This window comes from Simochromis diagramma, unplaced genomic scaffold (genome assembly GCF_900408965.1).
Source record: "Simochromis diagramma unplaced genomic scaffold, fSimDia1.1 OVJJ01000483.1, whole genome shotgun sequence".
In the NCBI taxonomy this organism is placed as follows: domain Eukaryota; kingdom Metazoa; phylum Chordata; class Actinopteri; order Cichliformes; family Cichlidae; genus Simochromis; species Simochromis diagramma.
Window position 1 is genome coordinate 377,953 of NW_024386835.1, and position 11,609 is coordinate 389,561.

At 43.2% G+C, this 11,609-nt stretch overlaps 1 protein-coding gene across 1 annotated transcript; it reads left to right on the top strand.

Moving 5' to 3' along the window:
- Positions 1-714: 714 nt before the first annotated feature.
- On the top strand, positions 715-11,609 carry slc25a20 (solute carrier family 25 member 20). The gene is made up of 10 exons (XM_040028615.1): positions 715-850; positions 926-1,039; positions 6,323-6,415; positions 6,515-6,642; positions 6,750-6,840; positions 7,007-7,124; positions 9,024-9,096; positions 9,190-9,299; positions 9,644-9,768; positions 10,974-11,609. Exons 2-10 carry the CDS (start codon positions 935-937, stop codon positions 11,034-11,036), a joined length of 906 nt encoding a protein of 301 aa, XP_039884549.1. The 5' UTR covers positions 715-850; positions 926-934; the 3' UTR covers positions 11,037-11,609.

Sequence of the window (11,609 nt, forward strand, 5' to 3'; positions counted from 1 at the left end):
AACCGTCTGAATGTTGCAGCAGAAATCAAAACTCATTAGACTCATTAGACATTTTTCCAATCTTCTATTGTCCAGTTTTAGTCAGCCTGTGTGAACTGTAGGCCGGTTGGTGGTGAGGTAACTAAGTAGGACAGATCAAAAGACACGCTGTGGAAGAAAAGAGAGCAAGAGGTGGCCACACTCTGTTTCTTCCCCATTCTCACGCTCTGTTTGAACTTCAGCAGGTCATTTTGATCATGCCCACAGGCATAAATGGACTGAGTTGCAGCCATGTGATTGGCTGATTAGATAGTTGAATTACGGAGCATCTGAACACTTGTACCTAATGAAGTGGCAGGTGAGTACACTTAGAAAACACATTTACCATGTTTGAGACTCCAACACTTCTCATTTCACTGAAATACAAGACAAGTGTATCATCTTTGATCCATCAGTTTTTGAGACTTCTACATCATCAATGTGAAAAAATGAAACAAAGTGTACATTTATAATACATTTTTTTAAGGAATAAATAGCAAACATTACACTCAAATTTTGTCAGAAGATTCCTTAAACACTTTTTAAGCCATGTTCTGACAATTATTTCTTTAAAGGGTTACAAAGATGTCAGGAGCTTGAATACTAAACGGCAGAGGGCAGGAGTACTTGTGTGCATCGAGTAGTCAGTCTGATAAAAACCAGTAGAAGAAGAATGCTCAACACTTCCGCCGGACAACAAACAGAAACGCACAGGAGTGCGGCGGTGTTGCAGTCAGATCGGTCCGGGTAAAGTGGGTCAAAGGTCCAGCAGACCGGAGCGGCTTCAGCTCTCGCAGATATCCGTCTCTCTCCCTTAGGAAAGCCCGAGCAGGTGAGGTGTTAGCGGCTGGCTCCGGCACCTCTGTGTTTCTTCTGTGCTTCATTCATTCCGCTTTCCTTCCTGCAGACTGTAAACATGTCCAAGCAGCCGCAGCCGATCAGCCCGCTGAAGAACTTCTTCGCTGGAGGCTTTGGAGGGGTTTGCCTGGTCTTCGCCGGACACCCACTGGACACGATCAAAGTAAACAATAAACAGCTGCGTGGGTTTATTTGCCACCGTGCCGTGCATGTATTAGACACACAGCAAGGGTGTGAGGTGTATGGGACACTTTGTGCAGGCCTCGGGGGTGTTAGTGAAACACAACCGTGAGTTCAGTGTGAGTGTTTCTGCAGCTCAGAGATTACCTTTGACCCACTTTCAGGCTGTGAAGTGACTGGGCTCACCTGGATACATGCAGGAGGGCTGTCACTGCGTCAGACACTCAAGATCAGATCAATACTGCTGATAATTCAATCTTGCCTGTGTGCTGTCCAGTTTCAGCCTGCATGAAGGCATGGCGTGATACATCTGCATCTGGTGTTTTGTTGTGATTCCTTGTCTGCACACTGTGGCTAAATACTGGGGTTTTTGTTACTCACAACACTTAAAAGTGTCACTACTTCATGGTGTGTTGAAGCTATTCAAATGTGGAAAAAAAACAAGTGCTACATCTCAGACTTACAGGTCTCAGCTAGCATGAAAACGTGTAAAATTCATGACAGTACAAAAAACACCACACAAGTATGGCTTGTTTGGAAATGTTGTCAGGAGAAAGTCTATTCTGTCTAAAAGGACATGACATCATGGCTTATCCTTGCAAAGACTGCTGAAACAAAGTCCTGTGGTGTTTGGCCATAATGCACCACACCGTGTTACAAACAAGGCACAAACACCACATAGCACCTGTCAGCACGGTGGTGGAGAGTTAAAGTTTTGGTGTAAGCTATGTCATAAATAAAGCTTTAGCTCGTATGATGGGCTGATGTCGCGTGCGAACCGTGAACATCTGCATGCTTCCAGGTGAGCTGAGTCACTTCACAGCCTGAAAGTGGGTCAAAGGTCATCTCTGAGCTGCAGAAACACTCTTGCGCCCTTTAATTGGATAAGTGGTTCCTGCAACGGTATTGCTGTCACATCACAGTAGATGAAGGTTCTGGGTTTGAAGCCCGGCTGTGTGGAATTTCCTCCAAGAGCTCAGCTCCTGAAGACATGCATGTTAGGTTAATTAGTGATTCTGCACTGGCCATGGAGGGGAAGTAGATAAATTGCTTAAAGTGTATAGAACAAGGTGATGTTAACATGTGACTTGTAGTCTAAAGACTAGAAAAGCGCTACATAAATGGGAGTGCGCTACATTACAAAATGGATTATCAGTTAAAATCGAAAAAAGTAATGTGTACATATCTAACATTCAGATTCTGATATGAATGAAAAATCTCAAACTGCCCTAAACTTGCATTTAAATTCAGTGGAAACAGCCTGTATGTAAAGTGTGTAGAAAAAAATTCCACCCATTGCATGTCCTCTGTTATGCTGTAAATATTTTGGGTGTACATCATCTCTTTCATAAAATACATGTTTTCAGGTAAAATGGGTCCTTAGGGAAGTTCCTTTCTACTCAAACATGCTATTTTTGGCTGCTCCTTTATTCACGAGGGGCCGTCACATCAGGTAGCTTCACATGTTTGGCTTGGAGGCGTTCACTGTCGCAGGCAGAGAAGAGGGGTACATGTGGGACAGGTTGTCGCAGGGGTAACACATTCACACCTATGGGCAGTTTAGAGTATCCCGGTAACCAAACATGCATGTTTTGGGGAGGAAAAACACACAAGCTCCGCATAGAAAAGACCCCACACCCCCTCTTGTTCAAGAGTGCACACCACAGCACTACCCTGTCCCAAGTGTTTTTACCAAACAATCACACACAGACTGAGATGGAGTCCTCAGGGGTAACTCGGGCTTCTTGCCCAAGAATAATTTGACAAGCAGTGGAGGAGAGCCACAAATATACAAATTAGACTTAATTCACATAACCTCTTTCTGTAAAGATATGAAAATAACCAATCACTAAAAAGAAAAAACCTTTCATTATATATACCGTCACCGCGCAGAAGGTGACGTATTTGCCAATAACCTTCTGAAGTAGGGCTGTGCGATACGACCAAAATCTCATATCCCGATATAAGACATCTATCGTCCGATAACGATATAAATCACAAAAATGTAACATTTTCTGTAAATTCTGTGAATCTCGGGCAGCTCGACTTGCGGGAAGTGTTTCCAGCTGCGCGTCATGTAGCTGGAGTCGAGTGTTTTAACTGATGCATGAAACATACATTTTTAGACATAAGTTGTAACGGCTGCTGTTTTCTTTGTGAGTATTTATTACACAGCGTGCTGCGGAGAAAAGCCTGTTCTAACGTTTGAGTCTAAGGTTTCTTTTTTAGCACCTGGCGGCTGTAAATAATCTGCTCTTTCATGTGATTCAGTTTATTTTGAAAAGTCTCAACAGGATCTTGAGCTTTATTGCGAAAGGTTTATGTGGAACATAAACAAGCGGACACGCGATGGTGTTACCGTCGTTGTTGCTAACCACAACGCATAAAAACAGGCACTTGTCCGTCTGTAGTGTGGTTATATAAAATATAAGAGAAAGAGAGAACTTTAAGAAATTAATATAGCCACTACAGTGACCATCAAAACGATGAAAAAATATTGCCGTAAACAGTTTATTTTGCGACACCACGAAACAAACCATAGTGTAAAATGAAACGATAGATGTTTTTATATCGTCGAACAGCCCTATTCTGAAGTCTCTTCCAACTATGAGGTCCATGTTCCCTGTTCTGTAGAAAGGCAGGTCAAAGGCAGGGTTTCACTTGTTTCACTTGATAAATGGCATCTTAGATTATTAAGACTGGTTTTGTAAACAGGAGACACTGGAGTTGTTTTGGGGGGTTTCTCTCAGGGTGGCGTCCACCCGACCTCCCCGTACAGGATAGAGTGATGGGATCTGAAACTGTCTCCAGTGTTAAATCCAAGTCCTGAGATTGTGATACCCAGCAGAGCTCTGGCAGCAGCGTGCATGCAGATTACTTTTGCATATTCAAAAACTGGTCAAACCTGCTGCTAAACCAGAGCAGCTGCTTTTTTTCTAAAACGAAACCCAACTGAGCTTTCAGCTTCCTCATCAGTTCCTTTTAAAGTAAACCAGGCAATTTTAATATTTCAGCTCCTGTTACCATCACGGTAGTAAACCAGCACATCTAAGTTACCTGGGGTTTGGTGGTGTTTAGTGTTAAATGCCTTTAGTTAAAGGATAAGTCTAATCAGACCCTTTTTAAATAGCTAAAATAATCAGATTTGAAGTTAGGCAGGGCTCTTTCACTAGAGGGCGCTGTTCCAGCTGAGTGCACAGTGTCAAACTGCAGCCAGGTGAAGAATATGACTGAAACTACTATGAATGAATCGATTTTTTTTTAAAGAAAAATAAACTTTTTTGATTGTTAATCATCTTTTCAGGTTCTGAAGTGCGCCCTGATCATGATACATGTTACACAAGTGATTTCATTGTTATCTTGGTCAGTGTGTCGTACTGATAGTTACTCTGTGATTCCCACCTTTTTCTTCCACTCATGCTCCTGAGCAGACAGTATAAGGAGGTTCAGAGGAAGACAGAGGTCCTTTCTAGTGCTCAGATTTGCAAACGAGGCTACAGAAATATTTATAAATAAAGCAGATGCACACCTTAACACAAACGAAGTTCACCAGACTGTGGTGATAGAAACAACATTTTTTTTTTTTTTTGTGTGTGTGTCCCGCTTGGATCTTTAGCCATCAGAATTGTTGTCTTAAGGCCAAGAAAGATGCCAAGCGGATTTATTTTACCAAGTGGATCGTCATGGCCTTGCCATATTGGTCCATTTGATTGACCTTTATTATAATTATGAATTTATTTTATTTTCAGTTGCTACAAACGGGACAGACATGACTGGAGGATAGGACAGGGAGAAAGAATGAAAGAAAGAGAGGGAGAGAAAGAAAACCAAATGGGAGAAGAGACGGTGAGAAGGGGGGGAAGAAAGGGAGAAAAAAAAAAAAAAAAAAGAACAAAACACCTGGGTCACCTGTATGGAGAAAAAAAACAGAAGAGAAAGCAAACAACAAAGAGCAACATAATAAATAAAAAAAACGGCACCATCACAATAAACTAGCTAGCAGTAGATATCAGTAGATACTAAATAATAAACGATATTGTGCAGCACGCAAGATAGACAGCGCACAATGTGCTTTGAGGCAGCAGCCAAGAAAGCTGTAGTCCGTGTCTGTGAATACCCGTGTGTACACCTGTGTGCATACCTGTGTGGATCAGCATGCTTGCATTCCAAAGGTTTCTCCATGTAACGATCTGCTAGGGAGTGTGGGGAGCCACAGCCCTGTCCTCCAGGGTATGAAGCAGGTATGGAGGAGATCAAAACTCCAGACATCCAGAGGCCCCCAGAACACAAGAGACCAAGGAAGACCAACAGAGGGGCAGCCGCGCCACTGTCCCAGTAAGAGCTGAGGAGAGTCCCAGATGAGGGCTCACTCAGCAGCCGCGGAGCAGAAGCCAGGGGGAGTTGCAGTGACGTGCCCGTGAGCTCCGCCGGCAGCCAGCTGTGCCTGAGTGACCGAGCCCCAGGCCGAGAGGCCGGGGGCACCCCACCTCCGAAGTGGCCCGAGCGAGCTCCAGGCTCCAGGCCCCGATAAGCGGCTGCCGAGGAGTGAGCCGGTGTGTACCCGGACGCCCACCCCCAGACACAAAGAACCACCAACGCACCGACACCTGAGGGAGTCCGCCACTGGCAGGGGAAGTGGTGGTGGGTGGAGATAGGCCTCCAAACCTTGGAGGGCCTGAGATGTCCCCAGAGAGGTGGCGTCTGATACCCAACCTGACATATAGACACAGACATACAGGCACACACAGACACAAACATCCATTCCCACCCTCATGCTCTCATATGCACTTACTCCACACTCAACCAACATGGAGACAGACATAAAGAGACGCTGTACACACGGTCACACTCCCCAAGCGTACTCTACGAACCGGGTCTAGGTACCCTTACCCCTGGAGGGGGGAACTGCACCCAGACCCAGGTGGTGTTACCCTTTTCCCTGCGGTGGGGAGAGGCAGACCGCCCCGACTCTGCAGCAGCAGGGAGGCCCCACACTCCAGACCGCAGTCGGACGGCCAACTCCTCCTCCTAGCCCCCCCGCTCCAGCAGGCCGATAGAAACGACATTAAAGGAGAAGGTCTATGAGAAGTGTAAAGTCAGTCAGTGACCAGCTACATGTAAATCTGTTGTGTACTTTGTGTATCTGGTGGCCGTGTTTGGATTAAATCATGCACGCAGTCCACGAGAAGAAGAAAAGAGCACGTTTCCATGGAAACCTCAGGTTATTTGCACACTTCACATCCTTTTCTCGCTCCCTCTCTCTCAGGTGCGTTTACAAACTCAACCAAAACCCAAACCTGGCGAGAGCCTCCTGTATGCTGGGACCATAGACTGTTTTAAAAAAACTTTAGCCAAAGAGGTGAGCATGCACACTGATGCAAACTCTGGCATTTATTAACTAAAATATTGTTTTTGAGTCCTCAAACTGATGTTTCCTCCTCCTCGTCTTCCTTTACAGGGTATTAAAGGACTCTATAAAGGAATGGCAGCCCCCATAATCGGAGTCACGCCCATGTTTGCTGTCTGTTTCTTTGGGTTTGGGCTGGGAAAGAAACTGCAACAGAGAACTCCCGATGATATCCTTACGTAGGTCATTGCTTTGTCATGGGTGGCGACAGTTTGGCTTGATCCTGTCAGATGCTCTGTGGTCAATTTCTGAGAGTATATCAGCCCCGTTCTCTTGTCTCCTGCAGGTATCCACAGCTGTTTGCTGCTGGGATGTTATCTGGTGTGTTCACCACAGCCATCATGGCTCCTGGAGAGCGCATCAAATGTCTCCTACAGGTCAGAGGTTAAACATGCATCTGATTTCTCTCACTTTGTTACCTGAGTAGTTGATTCGACGTGTGGAAACACCTAGTATTTCTTTCAGCCCTTCCTGTCAAAGGTTAGAAGTTATTATTTGGAACAAATCTTCAGTAAGTGTAAAATTATGCGTGTGTGTTTGCAGATTCAAGCTTCCACGGGGGAGGTGAAGTATGCAGGACCCATGGACTGCGTCAAACAGCTGTACAGAGAGTCTGGAATCAGGGGAGTCTACAAAGGCACCGCTCTGACCCTCATGAGAGGTGCTGCTTTACTTAAATATTCATTATTTGCTCTTCATTTCTTAGTAGATCAAATATTAACACTTCATGTCATGTCTTCACAAACTTTCTGCTTACATTTAGTTTTACTAACCAAACCCCCGGAGGCCTGACAAACATGCTCATGTAACCTTTCCCAAGATGTTTTTAAAGCTATTTTAAGTCCTCCATTGTTAATGTCGCTGTGTCTGCTGCCACATTGTTGCAGTGTTTGGTTCATGACCAGCACCACCATCAGAAAAACTCCTACCACATGACATAGAATGAGTGAAATTGATGTTTTTGCTTTGCCAGCAAGAACAAAGTTGCTTTAATTGTTCTGTCGCACTGTGTGCATCTATCCACTCATCCACACAACATTAAAACCACCTTCCCAGTACTGTGTAAGATCAGATCGACTTTATTTATCCCAAAGTTGGGAGATTTCTCTGTTAGAGCCGATGAAAAAGTATAAATGGATAACATAAGAAGAATGGTATGAAACTCATTTTTTCCTGTTTTTTTAATGTAAAACTTTTGAGATTTAGGAGAGCGTTCTGGCCAAGAAGGACAACAGGACAATCATAAGATGCATAAATTAGTAGCACATACATCCAAATACAAATCCAACCATCCAAATCCAGTTAAGTAAAAGCTAAATATATATATTTTTAAGGATAGCTGCTTAAACTTCTGATGCAAATCCAGTCATTTTGTTCTAAGAGCAAGCATGAAACATGATGGAAAGTGCTAGTTCAGAAAAGAGCTTCAAGGTTTTCTATATAGAAGCTTTCCTGGGGTAAAGAGTTCATGTGGATGCCACTCAAAAAAAAACAAAAAACATAATTTTGGAGATCCAAAGTTGAACTTTCTGGATATTATCTCAAAATTCTGCAGTTATTTTCTCAGTTTGAGTTGGTAAGTTTTTCACTTGGCAAAAAAAACTAGATCTTTGTACTGGTAGAAACAAGATTCTATAGCACAATAAGGTAAAAACGTATCAGAAAGATTACAATAATGTAAAACTAAATAAAAGTATAAATGGGGTGGGGGTGTCCCGTGGTGTCTTCCACTGAGGCGTAGGCCTTTGATGCTTCGGGTCCTGTGGGTTGAGGGGTGGGGTATCTGTGGGGCAGGATTGTTTGGGTGCGGCCCACGGATCCTTGATGGGGTTGTGGTCTAGGCGGTTTGCAGGACTTGGGCTCTCTGTTGTGCATTGTTTATGGTGTGGTGAAGCGCATTGTCCTGCTGGGTGTTGGTCTGCGACAGTGTTTAGATGGGTCGCGTTTGAATGCCAACACTCTATTCGTGAGATACTTCTGGAGCATGCGGAGAAGCAGCTCGAGGCCACGTTAGCTGCTAACTCACACGAAACTGTCAGCAGCTGAGTCTCGCCGTGAGTGACACAGGCACCACGTTTTCATGAGGAGGAACAAACCAGCACACCCGAGGACGTGGAATTTAAAAAAACCCAAAAAAACAAGATACTTCTGTATTGAAGTTCAGTGAAACTCATTCTGATTATCATCATGTCTTTGATGTGTAAAGATGAAAACCATCACAGGGCGATCTCTGCCTGAACGGCTAACTAGGGCTACCCTCCAAAAAACCCGAGATCTCTTCTAGTTTTGGTCAAACCACATCTGAGGGCTCAAAACTGAAGGAAAGGGTTAAACAGCTCTTACAGGCTTTCAGAAAATGTCAAACACTTGATCTTTAAATTAAAGTAATTATGACTTTAATCCATTTAATTTTATATTATTGGGTAAAGTAGTCATATTTAAGTTGTTTGGGGTGTTAAAGTGGAAAATTATGAAGTTCAAACAGTGTGTGTGTGTGTGTGTGTGTGTGTGTGTGTGTGTGTGTGTGTGTGTGTGTGTGTATGTTTGTTTTGTAACTCAGATGTTCCAGCCAGTGGGATGTACTTCATGTCTTATGAGTGGTTGAAGAATCTCCTCACACCTGCAGGAAAAAGGTTCATATTTGCTCTGCCCTGCAGCATTTTCAGCTGTGTGTTTATATAAAACAGGCCGTCTGAGCACTTGGACTTGTCCTCTTGTCTTCGCAGCCATAACGAGCTCAGTATTCCCAGCGTGCTGTTTGCAGGAGGGATGGCCGGCATCTGTAACTGGGCTGTCGCTATTCCCCCCGACGTACTCAAGTCTCGTTTCCAGACAGGTTGGTGTTTGTGATCAGTATCCATCCTGGTTTAGTGCTGCAGATCCTGGAGTTTTTTTCAATTCTGCTGATTTATATTTGAAGATTTTTGCACTTTTTGTATTTTAAGATCATCTTCAGTTTAATTTTGTTCAGTGATTTAAAAAAAAAAAAAAATTACATTCATGCTAAATGAAAGGATGCTCTGTAGCCTGTGGAAAGTTTGAAGCTGATTTTTCCATCAGCCAGAAAAACTGAAGATGAGTCCTGTTTCTCTGTCCGCTGCCTGACCTCCTCCTGGTATAAGCAGCTTTGTCTTTTAAAACGTTGTGTGTGACCAAGTTAATAAAGTGTCTTTCTCTCAGCTCCTGAAGGGAAGTATCCCAACGGTTTCCGTGATGTCCTGCGGGAGCTGATCAGAGAGGAGGGCGTGGCCTCTCTGTATAAGGGCTTCAACGCTGTCATGCTTCGAGCTTTCCCTGCAAACGCGGTGAGTCTGCTTCACTTATTCTTCAGGCATGATTGATGCAAAAAGAGATAAATTTCACTGGAATGGAAATAAAGTGATTAAAAAAAAATGTAGAGCAGCCAGTTTGTTCGTGCTACTCTTGTTCGTGCCGTTTGTGCACTTCAGCCTTCTGCAGAGGCGAAGTGACAGCAAGCAAAAGCTGAAGCAGTCAAAGCAATGAGAAGTTTTCACTGCAGCCACTGTTTGTGCTTCTCATGCAGCTTGTTTGATCTTTGTAAATCATGGTGAACTCCTCCATCACTCCCTTTCCGTTTTTCAGGACAACTGCACACAAGCACATCTGCTGCAAGTCCCTCATTCTTCATACACATTTATAAACACGTTTTTTATTGTTATTTATTTGGTTTTTACGTCAGCTGTAAGAGGCTGATGGGTATTGTCAAGGACATCCAAGTTTGATAATGCGATAACTGCGATAAACAAATTTGAATCTCAGTGACCTCAATTTCAAGGTCAGAGGTCAAATTTTCTGAAAATATTGTGAATGTGATAACTCAAGAACAAGGTGACGAAGGATTTTGAAATTTGAAATTGATAGCCTAGATGTGTCCACTGGGAGCCCACTGCATCGTTTTAAATACAGTTTACAGTTTAACTCTTGGACCATAAACAAAGCCCAGATTCACTGTATTCATTTCCAAAACAGCAAATCTGCAAAATATCTGCCTACTGGCATCTTTAAATATGATTAATTGGCACATTTTATCTCATACATGGAAAAAATAAGTCTGGATATTCATCCATGTTCATATTTTGTTTGTGATGTTTGTTGGGCTGTTAGAAGATGGAAAACCAGGAACTTTTCTGTCTTCTAATTGTTTAGTTATTACTTTAGTATGAATAGCCTTTGGGGAGGTCCTTATCAGCAGGAAAAGTTGTAAAAGTTATGAAAATAGAGTTAAAGTTTACACCCTCCTTCACATTTTCCAATGCTAACAAGTATCGGCTTACATGCAGATGACTGCTAAAAAAGTGACACCACTTTAAAGCACACAGTAAGCGTCTGGTGTTAATTTCAACAGGGGAAGCACAGCGAGCCTCACTGTTCCACATAAAAATAACACTAATAAAAGCCAGCTGATTATTTCTGCGTATCTGTGGTGAGCTTTACTTCCTCCCCGCTTCGTAGACTAAACAGTTTTTGTTTCTCGTCTTTTTGTTACCAGGCTTGTTTCTTAGGATTTGAGCTCGCAATGAAGTTCCTGAACTGGTTGGCACCAAACCTGTGACGGAGGCTCGGCGTCACCTCGTTTGTGATCCCTGGGAAACGCACGCACGGATCTGAAGAGATTTTAAAGAATTTCTAACTTTTTGATTGTTTCTGAAACATTTTGGTACAGTGCAACACGTGGATGGTTCAGACCTGCTGAGAGTCGATTGGAAAATGTTGTGATGGCCTGGCTGTAACCATGCCAACACACACACAACACACACACTCAGTCGAATGTTCTCACTCCTTTTGGGGTTTTTTTTGGTTTTTTTTTTTTTTTTAAATTGAGTTTTTATATTTTAAAAAAATGGAGTGAAGTGAACATGTGCCTTACCTTTTATCTGCGAGCTGGTGGACGTATCAGGGAAAAGGTGCATTCTCTCGTGCTTTGTGTGCCGGGCTCTCAGCAACACACACCTCTGAACTGTCTGCATCCTGTACGGTCACGCTTCACTCAGTGATCGATAACACAACCTTCACTTTCTGTCTGACTAATGTGAAATTATAGGAATAGGAATAATGGCTGTGATCGAACAGCACATGAATGGCAACATCTGTAAAAATAAATAAATAAATCAGAATCCATAAACAA

Excerpts from the sequence above, each read along its gene's own strand:
- slc25a20 (XM_040028615.1), top strand. The coding sequence starts at position 935 with ATGTCCAAGCAGCCGCAGCCGATCAGCCCGCTGAAGAACTTCTTCGCT. Across the intron at positions 1,040-6,322 it reads ACCCACTGGACACGATCAAA|GTGCGTTTACAAACTCAACC; the intron begins GTAAACAATAAA and ends CCTCTCTCTCAG. Across the intron at positions 9,097-9,189 it reads CTCACACCTGCAGGAAAAAG|CCATAACGAGCTCAGTATTC; the intron begins GTTCATATTTGC and ends TTGTCTTCGCAG.